The following is a 23,845-nucleotide window of genomic DNA, read 5'->3' on the forward strand; positions in this document are numbered from 1 at the left end:
ACTGCCTAGTCTGTCGAGTGTTCACTCAGTGTTTCATGTTTCTATGCTCCGAAAGTATGTCGGTGATTCGTCTCATATTTTGGACTTCAGCACGGTTCACTTGTATGGTGATTTGACTTATGATATAGAGCCAGTGGCCATTTTGGACTGGAAAGTTCAAAAGTTAAGGTCAAATAACATAGCTTCAGTGAAGGTACAACGGAAAGGTCAGTCAGTCGTGGAGGCTACTTGGGAGACCAAGAGGGAGATGTGGAGCAGATATCCAAGCCTATTTGAGACTCCATGTATGATTCTAGACTCGTTCGAGGACAAACACTTGTTTAAGAGGGGGAGGATGTAATGACCTGGCTGGTCGTTTTGAGTGTTTTAGCCCCATTTTCCCATTTACTGCTTATTCTATGCTCAATTGTTGTTATGTGACTTGCCGGGGTAGTGTATTTTGGTCTGGGTATGTTTCGGAATGAGTTGAGACACTTAGTCTCAAGGTTGTAAGCTTAAGTTGAAAAGGTTTCCGTATGGTAATTTTGGACTTAGGCGTGTATCCAGATATTGATTTGAACGTCCGCATGTGATTTTGGCTAGAAATGGAAAAAGTTGGAAAATTAGAAGTTCGGAGAGTTGGAAAGTTTGACCGTTACGAGATTTTCAAAGAAACTCAAGAACATGCAAATTTACAATCGGACGTCTGAATCACGTCAAATCAATTCCGTTTTGCACCAAATTTTGCAATCAAGTCATAAATATTGAAATGAACCTATTTCAAGTCCGGAACCTATTTTGGAAGATTAACAATTGGTGAATAGATTGAAATCTAATAATAAACAGTTATCGGTTCGGGGACAGATTACTCAATTTCTTTATTGGATAAACTGTTAACCTGTTAAAAATTATTATATCCATATTTTTACCCCTATGTATATAAGTATCTTTTCTACTATTTGAAACCCTAATTTCATATTTTCCTAAATCTCAACAACACAACAACATTATCTATTTCTCTCAACAAGCCTTAGGATATAACTACACTAGTCATACTTATAAAAGAAGCACCGATTTAGCGGCTTAGGCTTCAACATCATCAAAATTTATTTTTGGGGTAGGAATGAGTAGATCTGGACAGTTTTTGATACATTTATGCTCAAATTAATCATTTAACTTGGTAACTGAAGCAAAACGATATCCAAATTTATGCTAACTGAACTTTTATTACTGATTAAAGATACTCGGCTTGTATTTTAGCTAGATGATTATAAAAGAATTAAAGAAGAAGAAATTGTCATTAACAATAAGAGTTTTATTAGCCTACTAGAGTGTAGTTATGATTGAATCGTCTATCTATTGTTTACTGTCTTGCTTATGTAATTTTCATTGTCTAATTCATTGTAATAGTTCTTGAATAATATTCTTCTTGTTATTATTGTTGAACATTTCATTATTCTGAGATATTCTTTTATTTCATTATTTTGAGATTTTCTCTCTTCTCCTCAAAATAATGTCACGATCCCAAATTCCCTCCGTGGGATGTCGTGATGGAACCTAGTCTCTACGGCTAGGTAATCCTAACAAATAGTAATAATTTGATAGAACAATTATCAAAATGCTAGAAAACCTTTTGATACAAAACATAATCTCAACAGAACACTCCCCCAAAATCGGTGGAACTAAGTCATAAGCTCTACAGTGTATAACTAGAGTAACTACCACATTACTGTCCAAAAGTAAATACAACAGTATATGAAAATAAGGGAAGGTGACTCCGAGACCTGCGGACGCCGAGCATGCATACCTTGAAGTCTCCAATAAAAACAACTAGCAGGAAATCTCTAACGATCGGCACGAGAATATGTACCTAGATCTACACAAAAAAGTGCAGAAGTGTAGTATAAGTACATCACAACGGTACCCAATAAGTATCGAGCTAACCTCAGTAGAGTAGTGACGAGTCCAGGTTAAGACACCTACTAGGATATAAATAAACAGTATGAAAAATAATAATGATAAATAATAGAAAGTAAGAAATAACTGAACAAAACAAGAAAATAACCTGAATAGATACTGAAATCTATACATGGGAACACGTAAATGAAACAACTGAAGAAAAACCCAAGTGGTCATATATGGACAACAACTGCTAAAATAATAAGAATGAAACAACAAGAAATATTTCCACCAAAAACTCTTTGCAACATGGAATTAAAAGTAAGAATCACAACGAGGTACTGCCTCGTGTATAATAAAATCAAACCCAGGTACTACCTCGTAATATCAAGAATCACAACCAAGGTATCGTCTCGTATTCACATTTCTCAATTTCAATCACAATCTTTCCTTATACCGCTGCGTGAGCCTTACATTTGAAATAGGTTTTGAAAACATTTTTTCCGAAATAGCTACATGCACTTTAGACCACCTTATGATGCCATGTGGCTTCACATAGTTCCTCTATAACCAACACACACATAAGTCCCACCTCTTACCGCTGCATGCACATTAACCCCAAGCCTTATACTGCCGCATGCGCGTCAATATCATATCACAATAACAATTTGCACCACAAGTGTCCATATATCATAACTTGCCAACACCAACAATGCCAATATTTCCACAACAATAGCCCATGGATCCACGACAACGTATACAAGAATATCAATGACAACAATGAATGAAAAATTCTCAAAAGATAGATGTTTCAACAATAACCAACATCGCCTCAACGTATTAACGACTTTCACAACTTCATCACCAAATAACTCGACAATGAGAGAAATAATGTATAACCATGATATTAGATAAGACTAACTCATAATAACATAGATAATATATAACAATGAGTCTCAATAATGGAAATCAACAAGTAAGGGGATAGCATGAACAATTACTTCAAGGAACAAAAATCAATAAGGAAAGAGATAACACGAACAATAACTTCAAATAATGATAATTATCAATAAAGAGATGGCATGTAATAATTAAAAGAGGTAACAAGTTCAACTAAAGCATGAGAGCAATTTAGCAAGTAGGATGCAGAATACTAAACAAGTCAATTAATTCATGTAAGGTAAGTTTAACACAATTAAGGACAAATTGACTACCAGAATTTAGGACAAGATATGGTATTCCAATTAAATCATGGAAATAGTCTAAGTAGCCCAAATCGGTCAAATACCACGTACAACCCGTGTATCCACTCGTCACCATGCGTATACGGATTTTACTTAGCATAATTGAAACAAGTACTACCAATCCTAAGGGGTAGATCCCCCACACGAAATTAGGTAAGACACTTACCTCAATTAGGATAATTCAATACTGGAAAATAGCTTTTCCCCTAAAATCCGCCTCCACACTGCTCAAATCTAACCAAAATCGATTCAATATCATAAAACAATACCAGAGAATTCAATTGCAATAGATAAGGTTAAGATATTTATACTTTTTCCAAAAAGTCAACTAAAGTCAACACGAGGCCCGCCCTGTCAAAATCCTAGTCCAATGGTAGATTCCGTCTACCCATGACCCCCACGAGTTTATACATTTGATTAGTTTCAAGATCCGAGTGCAAATCGACTCTCAAAACTCAAATTCTTATTTTTCCAAAACTTAACAAAGTTTCACAAATTTTCACTTTGATTCTCATGATTTTTATGTTAAAATATAAGACATGTTAATGGAATGCGATTAGAAATAGATTAGAGTCACTTACAAAGGTTTGTAGGTGTGTCATGACCCGAAATTCCCACCATCGGGACCGTGATAGCACCTAATATTTCACTTGCTAGGAAAGCCAACGTTAGATGTAATTATTAACCAATTTTAACAAGTTTCAAATATGACATCAATAAAGGAAAACTGAATAGTCTGAAACAATGTAAATAAACTAATAAGTGCAGAAATCCAAATACAAATTCTGAAACTGGTGTCGCGAATACATGAGCGTCTAAGATGCTGCAAATAGTGGTCTAAAATAAACATAACTGTTTGAATCAAATAAACATCTAAAGGGAGTAGAAGGGGACTTCAGAGTTGCGGACGCTATGCATCCATACCTCAAGTCTCCTCTGGATAGCTGGATCGAAGCAAGTCTACGGAATGCCGCTGGGACCAACTATGGTATCTGCACAAGAAGTACAAAGTATAATATGAGTACTATCGACCTCATGTACTCTGTAAGTTTTATACCCCATATTTTCGCACGTAAAAGTATGTCATAAGTAAATTGATATAAGCTCCGAAATGAGATATTACATTCCGCATTTTTGTACGTTAAAGTTTCGCCATAAGCTAATAACGTAAGTTTGGGAATGAGATTATTTTGGGATTATAAGTATTATGTTATTTCAAACAAGTGATAAGTTAATTTGCGAAGGTGATAGGGTAAGAAAATCGAAGAAAATGAGTTCCGTCGAAATTTGGCAATTTGGGGATAAAATGCGGTCTAAGCTATAATACCCGTATTCATGGACTAGTACCATACAAGGTACCACATAACCATGATAGTAAGGTATATGAAGTGTACTAAAAGCGAGTAGTATTTTAAGTAATTTGAGATAATTCTTAAGTATGTGGATAATTTAGTAATTATAAATTTTTAGTGGGATATTAACTAAATAATTAAGCTAATTAAGTAATTAAGATTTGGATAAGTTTAAAGAACCTAAATGTGGCAGCCATGAAAGCCAACAAATTTTGACTCATTAGTCACAATGCAAGGTAGCATAATTTGGGCATTCTTTAGCCAAGTCACCACACAAGTGGGGCCCACAACCAAAGACATAAAGACCTCTCATAATTTACTGTTCATCTCTACTAGATAATAGGCAAAATTCGGCAAGTATCCAACAAGACTTCTCAAATACAAAGTAAGATATCACATGATTTGAATGGCAACGAAAGTTACTTCAACAATTCACACGAAATTGTATCTTAGCCATGTGAGATTGTGCAATTTTAAGGAAGTACGGTGCAATCTTTCTCAAGAATATCGTATTGATTTTTTCCTACTTCGATCCGCCGTTACGTGGTATCGCAATTGACGTATGTTAGAGGGATTGTCAAGAGAATCGGCTCAGATATGTTAAGGCTATCCCTTCTTTTTTTGGCATGATCTATACGACACGAACGAAACGAGCGAATGCACAACTTCCATAAATAACTCTATTCATAGAAATACTAGAGATGTTTATGTTTTTGATTTCACATGTGTCATATTATTCTATCATTTGTTCATGGGTCTCAAAAATACGCGTAAGTTGGTAAATTTTATTTCATGGTATTAATCAGAGGCATAATGATCTTATGACGTACCGAGAGATTTTATTAACGTATCTTATATGCATTTCATGCATTTATACATGCACATTGACTCATGACCAAATGGCGTTATATACGCATATATATATATATATATATATATATATATATATATATATATATATATATATATATATATATATATATATATATATGTATATGGGATATGGGAAAGTTGAGTCATTTACTCTATATTATATATGGGATATGTATTTCATAATTTACAGAGTTATCCAGACTTACAAGTTCAGTCATTATATATATATATATATATATATATATATATATATATATATATATATATATGTATATGGGATATGGGAAAGTTGAGTCATTTACTCTATATTATATATGGGATATGTATTTCATAATTTACAGAGTTATCCAGACTTACAAGTTCAGTCATTTACTCTATATTTCTTCCATATCTGTTATGTACTTATTTATGTGCCTTACATACTCGGTACATTATTCGTACTAACGTCTCTTTTGCCTGGGGACACTGCATTTCATGTCTGCAGGTCCCGATAGACAGGTCGAGAGCCCTCCAAGTAGGCTATCAGCTCAGAGGAAGATGTTGGTGTGCTCCATTTGCTTCGGAGTTTCTTGTTTGGTTAGTATGATTTAGACGTGTATTGTTTGGTGATATGTCCCGACCTTTATGAAAATTAAATATTCTTAGAGGCTTGTAGACAGATCTCATGTACGTAAAAGATTGTTTGGCCTTGCCGGCCTATGTTCAGTATACGAGTGATTATTTTGGTCTTATAGGCCCGTATGTCTTATGTATAAATTGGTATCACATGTTGTATTTTACTTATCTCATGGCAGCCTTCCAGCTCAGTTATTTTAAGGTTACACGCATTTATGCTATTTATAACAAGCGATAAGTAAGTGCCGTGACGGATAAAGGGTAAACGAATCAAAGAAAATAAGTTTCGTTGAAGGTTGTCGATTTGGATAAAATACAGTCTGAGCTTCAATACCCGGCATTTATGGACTAATTCCTTACAAGGTACCCCATAACCATGATAGTAGAGTACATAAAGTATATTAAAAGTGAGTAGTATTTTAAGTAATTTGAGATAATTCTTAATTATGTGGATTATTGATTAATGGGGGAACTAGCAAATTAATAAAAATTAGTAGGTAATTAATTAATTATGGATAAGACCAAGCTAAGACTAACGTGGAAGCACCCCTCCTTTTTCATTTGATGAATCTTGCAAGAGATGTAAATGTGTCACACTTGAATAAATTAGGTGACACCAAGCTAGAGATGTGGGCCCACCTAATAATCAAGGATAACATTCCTAATTCTCTTCTAATCTCTTAAGAAAAGGGGCATAGTAACATTAAAGAGTTCAGCCAAGATTCCTTATTCTTTCTAATGTTATTTCTGTTCTCTTAAGGAAAGAGTTCAACAAAGATCATTTTCCAAAATCTCTTTACATAGCAACATATTGTTAAGTGCTTAAGGAAAGTTTCGGCCAAAATATTCTTTGCATAGCAACGTGATTTCTTCGAGATTTTCATACGACTTATTCCGTGTTTTGTCACAATTAATGTATGTTAGAGGATTGTCAAGAAAATTGATTTGGGTATGTTAAGGCTATCCCGTATTTCTTTTGGCATGATCTATACGACACAAACGAAACAAGCAAACACACAATTTCCATAAATGATTCTATTCATAGAAATACTAGAGATGCTTATGTTCTTGATTCCACATGTGTCATATTATTCTATCATCTGTTTATGGGTCTCAGAAAAATACGTAAGTTGAAAAAAAAGTATACTTCATGATACTATTCAAAGGCATAATGGTCTTGTGTCATTCTAAGATATTTTATTGACGTACTTCTTATGCATTGCATTCATTAATACATGTACATTGACCCATGACCAGATAGCGTTATATACGTGTATATATGTATATTATATGTATATGGGATATAGGAAAAGGTTACGGTGTTATATAAAAACCACCTGATCAGCTGGTATAGGTTGATGATTTTGCCCATAGTGGCCGAGATGATATGATGGGATGCCCTCAGAGACTTGATGATGTTATGAACATATGTACCTATGCACAACATAACATTCATACGCATATGCATGACACTATGAGTATTTCATGATTTACAGAGTTATTCAGATTTACATGTCGAGTCTTTTACTCCATGTTTCTCTTACGTCTATTATTTACTGATTTTTATTCCTTACATACTCGGTACATTATTTGTACTGATGTCCCTTTTGCTTGGGGACGTTGCGTTTTGATGCCCGCCGGTCCCGATAGATAGGTCAAGAGTCCTCCAAATAGGCTATCAGCTCAGCGGAAGATATTAGTGCGATCCATTTGCTCCGGAGTTGCTTGTTTGGTCAGTATGATTTAGACATGTATTAATTGATATGTCGGGGCCCTGTCCTAGCCTTTTGACGTTTATGTACTCTTAGAGGCTTGTAGACATATGTCATGTATATGAAAGATTGTATGGCCTTGTTGGCCTATGTGCAGTATACAAGTGATTATTTTGGCCTTATATGCCCGTATGTCTTATGTATAAGTTGGTATTACATGATTTATTCTAGCTATCCTACGGCAGCCTTTCCATCTCATTTACCTATGATAGTATGATACGAAAAGGTATATTATGTTGGTACTCGGTTGAGTAAGATACAGGGTACCCGTCGCGACCCATCAGTTTGGGTCGTGACAGAATTAACTTACCGGGTCATCACAAGAATAGATAGGTTCGTAAATATAATAGTTACGACTGTTTATGAACCGTTGCTTAGGGATGTTTGGTTTTTTGTTTTTCTTTAAACTTTATTTCTTAAGTAGAATCTTCATGTTTTTTAGAAGGGTATTTTGGTAATCTAATTTTTAACTTTTGAGGTTCCTACTTTTATAATAACTAGTTTTTACGTACGTGCGTTGCACGTAAATTTTTAGGCATTCAAATATATGAAAGAATAAAAAGTTAAACTACTAAAAAGTATATACAATTGACATGGATACTATGCAAAAATCTTTTAAATGCTAAAACATAATGCTTTTGCGCGCGCGTACATATATATATAGTGTTGATAGCTTTGGAGACCCCAAAATATTTGGAGTTTGCTATGGCAGCAGCTATTACGAATTCTTGAACCAGTTGATCTTCAATATACATAATCTCATTGTTATATATATATACATATACTGGTGTCTAAGATGGACGAATAATTAGTCTTTATCCAATAGGACTTATAATTGAGGTACATAAGTCTTCTTAACCTTTACCCTAAACTTTGACTTGAAGTCTTTAGACAAAAAAATTAGGATTCTATCTTGTACAATACAAATTCGTGGGGGGTTGTTGATGTTCTAAAAGAATTATTAGAAATCTATCCTTTATAGCATGCGGCGGCGACTAAGTTGAGTTCAAAAAGAATTATATTCAACATTACAATTATAACCAACGTTACATTGCTTCATAAAAAGATATTTTAGCTTCCCAGGGATATAAAAGTCTATTAATATTTATGTGGATATTTTTGTCACTCAATATTTAATATTTTAGTATTGATGCTTTTATAATAACTAGTCTCTATGTTCGTGCGATGCACGAATATTTCTTGTTAAATATTATAACGCATACCAAAAGTAAAACACTTTCAATTGCATATATATTCTAAAATTATTTAATAATCAATTCCTTAAAATAAAAAATAACAAAGTATAACATATAGTGTAAACAAACTCATTAATTTTTTTTTTGACGCAATCAAAAAACAAAATGAAACTAAACATTTTGAAATCACATAGTTTGTGATTTAAGTTGTTAATTCATGTTAAGAATGCAACGGTACTTTTTTTGTGATGCAAAAATTTACTTTAGTTCAGCTTAAATGATTCATGTTAAGGAGGTCAATTTTAGATTAAGATTTACTGTATTAATGATAATAATAAACTGATTAATTTTAATAGATTTCCAATTTAAATTGAATGAGGAAGTCAAACAATCTGCGTTCTGCAAGAATACGTCCACAGTTGCGGTTAGATGACAAATGTCGTCTCTTCGTTTGATTCTCATATTTATGAAAAATAATTACTTAGTACTTTTATAAAATTTGCTTAAACGGTAAAAGAAGTTTGAGCACATATATATTCTATTTTTTAAAATTATAATACTACCAAGTTCTCGTTGTTAAATATTCTATTGTATCAGGCATCTCCAAATTTTAAGGCACTTCTATTTGTTTTATCCAAAAATAAAAAATAAACTTATATTTAAAAGCATATCTATTTTTATGATTAGTTTTCTTCCATCCATAAAGTTCCTCAAAATCTAAGTCCTAATATAATGAAATTAACAACTAATAGGATCAAGTAATCCCAAAAGTAAGTTCTTTGTTTTAAATTTTTTTCAATGGAATTTGTCTTAGGGAAAGTACTTTATGACAAAATAACAAATTTCAATTCTTTCACAATAAAATTCCAAATTATCAATAAATTGTTAACGTAGCAATGATTTACCAAGTTGCTAGACAAAAAGGATATTTAAAAGCAAACAGAATCTAATTCTTTATAGTAGTTATTAGCATGTACATATAGTTCTTTAACGCAATTCTAAGTTGTTTGAGTACCAAATCAATTTTCAAAAGCAGTTCTTATTTGGGCTTTTTTCTTTGCTTTGATAAAAAAAATTCCAACTGCTTAATTTGTTAGCAATATAGTTAATGTAAAAAATATAGAAGTCTTACATCTGGAACAGGATATGACTATTATTGAATTTAGTACATTGCTGATTCACCAAAGTTAGGCACACTTTTAGTTGATTTTTAAAATTAGGTAAGTTTAAATATAACAATTTTATCCGACATTTAACAGTTGATCAATATTTTGAGGATAACTTTGTATATAACTTTTTTAGACTATAAAAATTCAATAATAGACGAAATTGTATATTCTAATAGACAATGAAATTTACGTTTGTCTTGCACTTCATATTTCTTTTTCGAATCAAGCGAGTGCCAAATTCTTTGCGGTTCATGATTGTCGTCTATGGTATAATTGGTAAAGTTTTGTATATTACTCATCATACCATTGTAGTGTCTATAGCCTTGTAATTTTCAAATTATTGTGGAAGCAAAAAAAAATCATGAACAATAAAAGCTCAAAATAGGTCTCTTTTTTTTTTTATTAACTGCGTTTGAAAATCTATCTCATTCCTTTTGATAGATGATAGTCCTAATTCTTATTTGAAAATACATAATTTATTAGACGTATTTTCAATTGAAAGAGGAGTACTTATTAAGGTGGTTCTTTTTAATAAAATTAAACAAATAATGGCTCTTGAATTTCTTGGCCTAATGTTTCTAGGGAAACAATAACGTGCAATTTGATACAGACTCTCGGATAACTTCCTATTTAATAGACTCTTATTGTAATGACAATTATGGCCTTCACCAGTAGAATTAAACTTCAATTGTTCAAGGATATTTTCATATACCAAACATTATTATTCGTGCTTTTATAATAATATAGATACATATATAGATATAGATAAAGGATGGTGGACTGGATGCTTGGGTTACTTCAAGTGAAGAAGATAAAAAACAACAACAACAATCCAGTAAAATCTCACTAGTGGGGTCTAGGGAGGGTAGTGTGTACGCAGACCTTACCCCTACCCCGAAGGAGTAGAGAGGCTGTTTCCGAAAGACTCTCGGCTCAAGAAAATAGAAAGACAAAAGGGAGACAATATTAGTATCACCACATAAATCATAGGAAAAATAGTAACAACATTAAATTCAGAAGAAAGATGTAAAGCAAAAGCAATATGTAGTAAATAGGTCATGCATTGAAAAGCGTAATAGTAAGACACAGTATTGCCAATAGCTATCTTAGACAAAAATTCTACCAGACTAGTCTCATAGAGGTACCAAATAAAGCAAGACTCAACTAAATCCTAACCTACAATCCTAATACTTGACCTCCACATTTTCCTATCAAGTGTCATGTCTTCGAAAATCTGAAGCCTCGCCATATCCTGTCTGATCACCTCTCTCCAATACTTCTTAGGTCGTCCTCTACCTCTTTTCGTGCCCTCCACAACCAGCCGCTCACACCTCCTTACTGTGGCATCTGGGCTTCTCCTCTGAACATGCCCGAACCATCTGAGTCTCGTTTCCCGCATCTTGTCATCAATGGGAGCCACGTACACCTTCTCCTGAATACCATCATTCCTAATCTTATCCATCCTAGTGTGCCTGTACATCCACCTCAACATCCTCATTTCTGCTACTTTCATCCTCTGGATATATGAGTTCTTAACAGGCCAACACTCAGCCTCATACATCATGGCTGGTCTAACCACCGCTTTATAGAAATTACCTTTGAGTATCGGCGGCACTCTCTTGTCACATAGGACTCCAGATATTAACCTTCACTTCATTCATCCTACCCCAATACGGTGTATGATCCTCGTCGATCTCCCCTCCCCCATGGATAACCGACCCAAGGTACTTGAAACTGCCTCTACTTGGGATGGCATGTGATTCGAGCCTCACATCCACGTCCACTTCCCCCGGCTCAGCGCTGAACTTACATTCTAAGTATTCCGTCTTCGTCCTGCTCAGCTTGAAACCCTTAGACTCAAGAGCCTGTCTCCAAACCTCCAACCTCTCGTTAACACCGGCTCGCGACTCATCAATCAGAACTCTGTCATCGGCGAATAGCATGCACCATGGCACCTCCCCTTGAATATGGTGTGTTAACGCGTCCATCACCAGGGCGAACCCCATTACAACCGGAAAATAGTCAAAGTCGCCTCCAACTGTCCTAACCCGAGTCTTAGCCCCATCATATATATCCTTAATCGTCATAATGTAGGGAACCGACACCCCTTTTGCCTCCAAGCATCTCCAGAGAACTTCTCTAGGAACTTTGTCATACGCTTTCTCTAGGTCAATAAACACCATGTGCAGACCCTTCTTCCTCTCTCTGTACAGTTCCACCAACCTCCTAATAAGATGTATAGCTTATGTAGTGGAATGACCCGGCATGAACCCAAACTGATTGTCAAATATAGACAATGTCATCCTCACCCTCGCTTCAACCACCATCTCCCACACTTTCATGGAATGGGAGAAGATAAGAAAATGTTTGAGAAAACCACAGAGCTGCTAACTTATGCAACTCTGAAAGCTAGACTCCCTACCTAGACGCACAAAGAATCATACAAGACAACCGCAATTCTACATTGGTCAAACTGACCTAAGGAGTTCGGTCTTCTTTTTGGAGAAAAACCGATTTATTACACTGAACCTCATATACCCCTGCTTCAATACATAAAAGAAGATTGCCTACATATCTTTTCTAAAGGTTTCTTGCATGGGAAGAGAACCTTACAACATTTAATGCCCATGGAACTTTTCCACGTTACAACCTAAAACTATTTGTCAGAATATCAGGAAGCTGAAGCAAAAACACCAAATAAAACGCTGCTGATATATAGTATAGTATTAGAAGGAAAAACAAAGACCAAAAAACTTCAAAGAATTGAATTATAGGACGTTGTGTAGGGGTTATGCCCATTAAATACCAAAGTCAACATCTTTAACTTTCTTATCTTTAGAAAAGGCAAAATTTGTAAATTTACATCTGAGGTCCAAGCGGCAACCTGCTCATAAATTGCTGATAAATCGATGAGCCATTAGAGAGATCCAATCCAGGATCTGACATAGGTTCCGCTTTGGGTTCTTCCTTTGGAAACATAAATCCCCCATCATGCATGGGTCGCGGCTGTCCCAGATATGAATGGACAGGAACCTGCTGTTGCGACTTGCTTTGGTTAGGGTGAAATCCAGCCATTGCTAGACTGGCTAGGCTTTGCTGGTTCATTCCATAGCTAAATCCTGGGCTAGGTCCAAATGAGCCGAGTGAAGGTTGCCTGTCAAAACGTGCCATGGCATTCTGAAGTTGTGCAGGCTCAGGCCTATGTAAATGGCTTTGAGCAGGAGGAGCAGTTACTGGAGCTGGAAGGGTGTTGGAGGTCCCTGAATTAACATGACTACTGTTGCGAGCTGCAGGAACATCGTGGTTGTGCTTCCCTTCGTAGGTGGTAATCACAGACTTGAGGTCATGCGAGGCCCTCTCAACGTGCTTCCTGACATTGCAGCCAGCACTGGTGCACTTGTAGTAACTCCTGGCAAAGAGGAAATCAATCAATTTTAGCAAACAAACTTACAAGTAAAAATTGGGGATTCTTATGAATTTTATGAATGTGATATACCTTGGATTTGGATTCCCTTTAACAACCTTTTGCCCGTACTTGCGCCAACGATATCCATCATCAAGTATGTCCACTTCACTTGTAGTTTGCACCACAACCCTTGGTTCCCTGATGGCTCTAGTGGCACCACTCATATCTGTAGAGTAAGTCTCGAGCTTCCTGGATTATCAAGGAGATAATAACAAATACGTAATCAGGTCAATATGATAGAATCTTGGAAATTTTATTCATTAAAGTTAACGATGATAATAGAAACCTTCTTTTAGACTCAGACTCATCTCCTTCACCGTCATAACCTTGTGATACACTGCCATGAGTCCCACGATCATCTTCATCTTCATCATTTGAAAAAGTCGACGACACATCTACTGCACCCCCTGATTCCAACTGGGTGTTATTTTGAACAGGAAAAGAGGCTGATCCATTGCAGTATGCAGAGCCCAAGTGAGCTGACGAAGTTACGTCAAGGTTGTTGTTCCTCCAATCAAGACCTCCAGCATCAGGTGCTTTCTGAATGTTTGCCCGACCCAGATCACCATTAGAACCACTTACACCTTGCTCTGCACCGTCTAGCTGTAGTTCACCAAGTGAATTTGTGGATCCAAGGGCTGATCTACGGTTTGGCGGTGGTTTTGGGTGATTGTGGGCTCCCTTGTATATAATCTCAGTTATATGACCCTCGTGAGATCGCTCCACTTTCTTCTTGACCGGACAGTTTGGATGCGTGCACTTATAGTAACTCCGAGGATACTCGCTCCCTTTAACTTGTTTCTGCCCATACTTCCTCCAATTATAACCATCCTCGGCTGGGGCACCAACAACATTTGGATCTCCACCCACTCTTTGATCAATTTCCTCATCTTGTGGCTCATCAAGAGGTGGAGAATGTTCCACATTACTACCAACTGTCTGAAAGTTCGTTGAGTCTGGTGTGACATTACTATCTCTGACATCCTTCTCAGCAGAAAATCTAGGGAAATCAGATGATTGATTAAGTCCCTTCTCGTTCTGATTCTGCATTTGTGTAGCTTCCATACAGTGAGATAGAAGAGAGTTCTGCGAATGAACTGAAACCTTAATGTTTGGAAAGCATTGCTGAGAAATATTGGACGAGTTAACCTGCAACCAAGACTAACAAGCAATCTCAGAAATTGGAAACAGGCAGAAAATCTGTGCAGAGTGCATGTGAGTGAATGTGAGAGTTGTGAGAGTGTGTGATTACTCTGCTGGTCGCGCCAGGAAACAGAGATGAAGCAGTCTCTGGAACTGGCTTAAAAGAAAAGGACGATGAATTGATACTCTCTAAAGCATTCTCTTTCCTCTTATCAGGATCCTCCATCATAAATGTCGAGTTTCTACTCTCGATGCCTGAGGCGAATTGAAATTTTCCAGTTGTTGGAGATGGTTGCACCTGCAAAACATTGTTTGAAGCATTTACATGAAGGAGAACCTTCAGTTTCAGAACTATGAGAGTTCTCGTAAGAAGTACTACTTTACAAGTACCCAATACAAGTAACAATCGCATCTGGCCAAAAGCAAAATGATTCAAGCAAATTGTGCATTTTAATGATATAGTATTAGAAACAAGATCTTGCAAGATTAGCATCTTAACAATCTAACAGCTGTCCTGCACAAGTAGCTACAAATCTTGAAGTTCTCTTCTGAAACTTAAGTAAGCCGATTATTATGAATACTAAAACATGATATCTGGACCATGATGTGAAACTAGGACTCTTCAACTTCTTAAGATTCTGACATTTGGTTTTGCTTTTGCAACATAAAATGCAAGAGGAAGATGGACAAGGATGAAAGATCTAATTGCAGAACAAACTTTGCACAGCAGCAAACTTGAGGTAAGAGACCGTTGGTCAAAAAAATATATCATAACACTAATGCTACAAACTCGGAAGACGAAATCTTCCATAGCACAGAAGAGAATTGTATGGAGTTCCATAAAATGCAAGAATTCACTCCATATAAAAGAGAATGCTTGTGAGTCACAAGTTGTGACAGTAACACGTCATAAAAAGGTCATAAAATAAGTAAAAAAGTTTACTTTTATTTATGAGCTAGCTGTTTCAAGTAGAACATGATAACGACTAACAACAAATAGCTATCTAAGCAAGTGAGCTGATATCCTTATACAGCTTTATAATATTACTTTCTTTCTTTCTTTCTTTCTTTTTTTATGAAAGAAAGAAAGAAACTGAGAGAGTATTACTTAATTTCTACAAGTTGCAACAAAGAACAATCATGAACTCTTGATAAAAGATCGACGAAATTCGTAAGGTAGAACTGTTAAAATTGATACAAATATGTGTTTTCACAACTCCTCTTGACACATTGCAGACTCAATAGCTTATGTATTTAAACGTGTGTGCCATATTCTTCCATTTGTTGTTGTCATCCCTCTTAAACTTGCAGCATTATAACATAGATCAGAAATAAGCAACCTAAATCTGGGAATTCAATTATGTGATGGGGGTAAAGTTCAAAAATTTAATCATCAAATACATACCAGTGAATTTGAGAGGAAAACAGGAGACTCCAGCAGGGAAGTTGGACTAAGACCAGGAGGAATAGTTAAATAAGGAGAACGAACGCCCTGATTCTGCGACAGATCAGCAGGTCTAAGGCTCTCCGTGTTAAGTTTTGGGGCGTTAAAACCAGCTCTAGCTGCCATTCTTTCCAAGAGTCCTCCGCGAGAGCTCATTTTCTGGTCAGACTTCACTGTCATTGCATCAGTTTGTGCTCCATCAGAATTGCCAACATGCTCTTGAGGCTCGGAAGCTAAGTTTCCACGTTTATTCTCATTTGGGAACTCAAAAGTTGATCTTGACCCAATATCATCACCTAGCAGCGAAGAGAAAAACGTTCTTGGACTTGGACTTGGAGGCATCCAATCTCCCATAATGGCAGCATGGTCATCGAACCCACCCATCAATTGCCGGCACTGTTAGCATGAAATTAAGGAGCAGCATGAAATGAATATATGTCACAAAGATTTTAAACTGCATCAAATGTTAAAACAGCTACGTTAAAATTTACTGATTGCTTCTTAACAATATCAAAGGAGAGATACTCAGAGGCCTTAAGGCTACTTCTGCCATCAGACACTTAACTGTCCACTCAATTTCACTCTAGGTATTAAAACATCTCCCTGAAGAAGAAAAAAAGTAACTTCCCCTTTTCCAACAACAATCCTAGTATAGTCCCACAAGTGGGGTCTAGAAAGGATAGTATGTACACAGATCTTACCCCCTACCTAGAAGGTAAAGAGGTTGTTTCCGGTAGACCTCAACTCAAGCAAAGATGGAGAAAGCAGAAGTAGCAAGCAATAACAACAATAAGATAATAAGAAAACGAAGCGGAAGGAACATGTAATAGTAGAAATATAACAATAATAGAACTAGTACTACCTGGTATGCGAAAGAAACATTCTCGACTATCTACTAGTCGTTCTACCTTAATTATCGACCTCCGCACCTTCCTGTCAAGGGTCATATCCTTGATAAGCTAAAGCAACGCCATATCCTATCTAATCACCTTTACCCAATACTTCTTTGGCCTACATCTAACTCTCTCCTTTTCCAATTTCTAGGAAATAGCAAATACTCGTGAAGAAGATGGATTGTTGCAGTAGATTCTCTTAGGTAACTTCGCCATTCATCAATTAAATCTAGTAATCAGAAGACGACAGCAAAAAAGTATTCACAAGATATGCCTTCATTATACCCTTTTTTTTTTGTTATAAAAAAAATCCATCAAAGGAGAAGAAACACCCATAAATTAATTACATTCCAATAAAAGCAGAATTTTGATCCATCCAATTTCTAGAAGCTTACTTCTCCTGCCTGTGACTGATTATAGAAAGTAAAGTTTGCAACTTTACTAAATCTTGAAACACATCAGGATCTAACAAATAAGGAAACAGCAAAAAAAAAATCAAGAAAGAAAAACACAACAACATCGTACCTAGAACGAACTGAAACCATAAACCATGAGCAGTGAGACAAAGAAACATAATAGAGAAACAAGGAGGATAAAAACCCAGGAGGAGAATCAATCATTAAAAAGTGATGTGATGATCAAAGAATAATAATAAGTAATAATAACAAAGGCAAAGTACCTGAACATATAACATAAAAAAGACAGTCAAAGCAAAGAATGATAAAAATGAAGAAAGACCCTTTAATTTGGCCCTGACCTCAACAGATGAGATGAGATTTTCTTTTCTTTTTCCCACTCCACCAAAAGTCTTTCGCAAAAGCAATCCCCTTCAACTTGCTGTCAATTTCCTCTCTCTCTCTCTGTGGAAAAAATAGCTTAGCTTGGTCACAAGATTATCATTGATTAGGCAAAGAAAATAATATATATGAATAAAAATTGAAAGTGGGGTTTGTTTTTTTTTTTGGTGGACCTCTAAATGTTTTGGAATCTTTTGAAGAAGAATTGAGGATTTTGATGAGACTTTTAACACACACAATTATGATTGCTTTTTCTACTCTCCTCTTGTCTAATACAATTCATTTCATTATTGTTTGCTTTTCCAATTTTTCTTGAGATTAATATGCTGGGCTGGACAAGAGAAAGGTAACAAAAACCCGGTTCTTCAAATGGGAAATATTATCCAAGTTTGACCAGCCAATGATAGACAGCCATATGGAACGGGTAGTTTGACTGTTCGGCCCAATTTTGGGTATAAAATGTTGTGATAAAACGGACAAACGGCAACTATAGTAATTGCACCGAATTTGTTTTTGGCAACAGCATTTTTTGCATTTCTACAAGTACCTTTTTCTCAATTTAATATTTTTAATATTCGTGCCGCGTAAGTTAATCTGAAACAGTCTCTTCGTCCTTCCCGGATAGGGTTATAAGCTGCATACGTCATAACCTTCCCAGAACCTACTTATGAAATTATACTAGATGGTTGTTATTGTTATTATTTTGTCGGGTAAGTTAACGGATAAAGCGTCTACTTCTAAAATGCCAATTTAACATTTCTTATTAAGCCCCGTTTGTCCTTAAAAAAAATTCTTTTTTAAAAAAAATGTATTTGTCTATAAAATTTTACAAGTTTTTAGAAATTTTTCGAAAATAAGTTTATCAGAATTTTTAGAAAAACCACTCACAAATTGTAACATTTTTTCAAGTAAAATAGATGTTCAAACATAATTTTAAATTTCAAATAGTATTTTTCAACTTAACTCCAATTTTTATGCCCAGATGCCTGCTAAGAGTGAATAAATATAAATCAGTTTAGCAAGTATTAGTATTACTGATAACGGTATATGTACTAATACAAACAGCTATTTAATACGTTCCTCTATTAATAATCATCATATCATATACTATATTATGAGCATGAAGATCAAAAGTTGAATATGAAAGACCAAAATAATCCTATAAACTTAAGTGACTATGATACCCTTCAAAAAATTATACCTTCATAAATAAGTACAAAACCTTTTGATTCCCTCAACCTTTTGCAATTAATATTTCAAAATTCTTGTATAATTTTGCATAACTATGGGGGAAGAAAATTGTTAGAGTATGGTTCTATTATTATCAGTCGCTTCTTACTTAATTGTTCACAAAATTTTACAAATATTTAATTCTTCTATTCTTTAAAAAAAATATAATGTACAAATAAGTATTAGTTTCTCTTGTTATTTGTTGCACGGATTATTTCGTTGAAACGTCAAAATGGAACAACTTCCAGAATAATATCTACAAATAAATATTAGGTGAAATATACGATCATATTATATGTTTGTAACTCATAACAATTAAATTAATATAATTATAAAACACTCTTGTCTAACTAAATATAATTATTGATTTTCGCAGAGCTATTCAGTCAATTTGAGTTCAACACTACATCTTTAAAACTATTTATTATTTTTAGCTTGTATTTTTCTTTTAAAATTTTGGTGTAATATTTTACACGTTTTAATAATATTTTAATTTTTTTTTACTGCTTGTAGGAAATAACACGTCAAATGCACGTATCAAAAAATTAGTATAATCGCAAAGTCTAAAAGCGATAGATTAAGCGTTAAGATAGCAACTTTTTCATAAATACAGCATGGACAAACTATATTCGTCCTATTCACACCTGAAACCTCTCTTCAGGTGTGTTATTTTGCATGCATTCTTATGAGCTATCATTTGAAATTAGTAGTTGGAATATATAGAAAGTTCTCTACCCTTTCAGGCATATTATTCCAGATTTAAACCAGTCAACGAATAATTAAGAAGCACTCATAATTTTTTTGCCATATTTAACGTTTTGGATGAAATCTTAGATTATAAATTTTATGGATGATTGATGAATAGGAAGGATTCTTGTAATAGGATGGTACTCTTCAAATGGTTAAAGTTTTTGGAATCGATCTTTTGATGAAAATTTGCAGCTATATATATATAAATTAACAACCTTTGTCCTTTATATATTGACTTTTATAGATTTCGTATATGCTTTTTCCCCCCTTAAGTATGATGAATAGGGTAAGCAATTAGAACTTCTCTCTGGAAACAAAACAAAATTACGGGTACAGTTGAATTTATACATAATTTATAGATAAATGAATCAATTTGATCCCAAAATGATAAATAAAATTAAATAAGAATATTAGACTTAGTGCTAAAATCAAGATAAGACAATAGAGAGCTTGGTTCCGGGAGCAGAGCTTCTGAAGGCAATAATAACAATGTTAAGAAGCAAAAAAAAAAAAAGTGTTATTGAGCTTTGAACAGTATATATCATAAGTTTGTCAGAAAATTCGTGTCCCTATGATGGTTGTTGGAATTCTTATTTATAGTGACACCTAGGGAACAAGGCCCTAGGATCAATCCCCTCTTAAATGATAATTATGGGGGTCATTGAAGAATGTGTAACGACAAGTATGAATGTCATATTCTCTATAACGGATTATGTATTTAATAATGTAGAATATTCTTCATTGGATGCTATGAGGTGATAGGTATTCACTTGTCTTCATGAGCAACATTCCCCTCAGGGGCTTCCCGACACCAACTGAGACTGCTGCCCCCAGTCTTGACTTTCACCTGTCTTGCTTTCCATTTGTTTCTGGTTCCACGTGTCACTTTATTATACGAGCATTTAATATGAACCGATTTTACCCTGTACAGATAGTCCCCCTGCTTTCTGGTGGCACATCCTTGTGTCATCGGGAAGTTGGTAAAGATACCTTTCTTGGCGGGAAATTTACTGACTCTCTTTGAAAAGTTTTAGATGCTTGATTACACGTACGTCTCTCCGCATTTAATGTTCGAAACATGCGTCATCCCACGATTCAGCAATACTTTCATCGCTTCTCGAGGTAATCATGGCCACGATTTTAGCCATATATTCCTTTACTTATACGCTTCCCTCTTCTTCTTTTTGTACTTCATAATTTCTTAAACTCTCTGAAACTTTCATTATTCAACTCACACTTGTTTTCAACTTCCTTTAATCTTCTTCTTTAGAAAAAACCCCTTACTTTTTTCTCATAACTATGGCATGTTCTTTCAAAAATTCTAATTCTTCAAAGAACAAAGAAAACATTGATGATGATGTTCCTACTACAGTGAGCCGCATTATCCTCAGAAGGCTTACTATAACTAAGGACTTCGAAGAGAAGTACCCTACTGCTATTCCCCGCATATGGGCTATAGGTGTATATCCTTCTTCCATTCGTCCTTCCATCATCCCTCCTGTGAAGGAAGAATGTGGTTGTTAAGATTTGAACATTATTACTCCTGACCTAGCGGAGTGAGTAACCTTCTCCAAGAAAATTTTTACGTACGTTTACGCGTATCCCTTCACTTTGGGCTCGTTCTCATTGAGCGGGGGCATGATTCCGCTATCTTGGAGTTTTGCTTCTGTTACCAAGTCTGTTTGGCAGAAGTGAGCTTTTCTATGTGGCGGACGGTCGCTTGTCTTTGGCGTCTATGCCATGAGATAGGAGAATAGCTCTCCCTGGCTCGACTGATGAACCTTTATTCCCTCAAGATCTTCCGTGGGGGAATGATAAACTTCAGCAAACGTGGTCACCATGCTTTTCTCAACAGCATGGACAATGACAACGACCGTGGTTGGATGGAGCGGTTCGTTGTAATTGCCACCAGGGATATTATCCCGGCCACAACTCCATCTTTTTCCTGAATTATGAAACCGTACTCGTAAGTTCAACGTCTATCTTTCCATCAGATGAAAGGTTGTCCCTTGCTATTATTGATCCTTCTTCTTTCATTATTTCAGCAACTCGATGGACACCATCAATAGTTGAAAAGCTGGACCAGTGGGTCCAGAAGATTTTGGACGTCACTACGCATGAAACATGTCGGTGGAAACAACTAGCCTTTAAATATGGGTAGAAGGCCAAAAATCATGGTTGGTTGAACTTATCTTATTTTTACTTACGTATAGGAAAACTGCTAACTTTTCTCTTTTGTGGAATTTAGGTCTTCCATAAGGATCTGTAACTATCCCCGAGGGGGACGTTTTGGTCGATCCTACTGATGCGGCGAGGTTGCTGCAAGAGGCTTTCACCCGAACAGCTGTTAGGGTATGCCTCCAGTGCAAGTGCTTCCTCTCAGAGTCCCCGACCTGAGAACAACCAACAAAAAAGGATATGTTCCTCCATAACCAAGGGCAAAAATAAAAAGGCGAAGAGCGCCACGCCCGAGCCAGCCTCAGACACTGTGGTGATCGATGGTGATGGAGGAGCCAGTGATTAGGGGGCTTCTCTACATGGAAAATGATGACCTTCATCAGTTCAACAGAATGCTCAATCTATTGAGCTAGTTACACCAATCGAGGATGACGTCCAGGCACTCTGGGGGAATGTGATATAGTGGAAGATGCAAACTCTCACTTCTGAGTCCTACTCGTTGTTCCCAGTACCTTGAGGCTGGGTACCGAGTCTCTTCCGTATTCGGTTTATGAGCAACCAATAACTAGCACTGCTTTTGTCGCAGTTGCTTCTCAACCTACAACGCCATCGGCTTCATCTCCTTCTTCGCCAACTTTGACTTGGCCACCAGCAACTTCTACATCATCTCCACCGGCCGCAGTCGTTCGAGAGGAGAATGCCCCTCTTCCCAGTCCCCAATTCATGGGAATTTAGGACATAACTATTCGGCCCCTTCCGAAGATCCTAAATGGAGGAGGAGTGTTTCCTCTCGATTTCTACCGGATGCCATCTGCTATCCCGGCCGGTGGAACTTGCTAATTATCATGCCCGATTGAAGAAGTTGTTGTTTCTGCGGAAAAGCATGCCCGATTGGAAGACAGGCATAAGAGGGTCATAGAGCATAGTAAAGTTTTTAACTCTACTATCTGTGACCTTGATGTCAGCCTCCAGGCCGCTAGATCTGAGCAGAATAACTTTTCGACTGAGGTTGACCATCTTAAGGAAGAACTTCAGCGCCGAGCGACTTCCCTCATTGTTGGAAAAACATATTCTATGTATAGCATGAGGAGAAAACCCTTAAAAGAGGCCAAATGGGTGTCATTGACTTTGATGCCGAAATCGCCAAGGCCCGTGAACTGGAGTCAACTACCCGTAGGGGTCTCTCGATCCAACCTGATGCGATTGACTCTTCTGGTCCTGTTCCGGTTTCTTAGGTACCAAAGAAGAACCTGAATGGGATGATGGTTAAGGCCAAGATCTTGAGCCGGCGGTAGACCCGCTTACTTCTCCTAGGGATGTTGATGCTTCTCTTCCCCCAGATTCCGAGGAAGCAATAGCTTAGCTTTTTGCTTTCTTTCCACTTTACTTTTCCTTTCCATATTTTTGTACTTGTGCTGCTTGGCACATATGGTGTATATGGAAGTGCTTTTTCATTTTAGTATTGCACAAGTTTTTCTCTTCGCGTCGAATTATGCAAGGCTTCAGGTACACTTTTCTCCGATAGCTTTTGGATTCTGGGTAGGAGCTCTTTCAAAATCAACCCTTTACTGTGAGGGTTTCATAAGATAGGATCCTCTTATGATTATGGTGTTTTTGAAGAGGGCGTCTCCTGTTCATTCTGGCACTAGCATTTGAATTACTTGTTTAACTTTCAAAAGATAAAGTTAATTCATCGTTCGGACAAGAAAAAAGATAAAAATAAAAGGACTATACTTTATTCCTTCCGTTTTCAAAAGTACATAAGCATGCGTTGTGCTAAAAAGAAATTGCCATTACTTGTGGCTAACTTGTACAACTTGTTTCTATAGGGTTGGTCGCGCAGTC

General features: G+C 36.1%; 1 protein-coding gene across 6 annotated transcripts; it reads right to left on the bottom strand.

The window, feature by feature from the left end:
- Positions 1 to 12,842: 12,842 nt before the first annotated feature.
- Positions 12,843 to 18,121, bottom strand: LOC104220549 (probable WRKY transcription factor 2). 6 transcript variants are annotated; one of them, XM_070150727.1, is made up of 7 exons: positions 18,016 to 18,121; positions 17,803 to 17,905; positions 16,114 to 16,548; positions 14,818 to 15,006; positions 13,852 to 14,726; positions 13,596 to 13,754; positions 12,843 to 13,508 (listed from the first exon to the last, which is right to left on the bottom strand). In XM_070150727.1, exons 3-7 carry the CDS (start codon positions 16,534 to 16,536, stop codon positions 12,959 to 12,961), a joined length of 2,196 nt encoding a protein of 731 aa, XP_070006828.1. In that variant the 5' UTR covers positions 16,537 to 16,548; positions 17,803 to 17,905; positions 18,016 to 18,121; the 3' UTR covers positions 12,843 to 12,958. The 6 variants fall into 6 exon arrangements, with proteins under 6 accessions (XP_070006828.1, XP_009769738.1, XP_070006829.1 ...); XM_009771436.2 differs by lacking the exon at positions 18,016 to 18,121 and having other exon boundaries at positions 17,803 to 17,990; XM_070150728.1 differs by lacking the exon at positions 18,016 to 18,121 and having other exon boundaries at positions 13,852 to 14,714; positions 17,803 to 17,989.
- Between the last annotated feature and the right edge of the window lie 5,724 nt (positions 18,122 to 23,845).

Source organism: Nicotiana sylvestris, chromosome 7, assembly GCF_000393655.2.
Source record: "Nicotiana sylvestris chromosome 7, ASM39365v2, whole genome shotgun sequence".
In the NCBI taxonomy this organism is placed as follows: domain Eukaryota; kingdom Viridiplantae; phylum Streptophyta; class Magnoliopsida; order Solanales; family Solanaceae; genus Nicotiana; species Nicotiana sylvestris.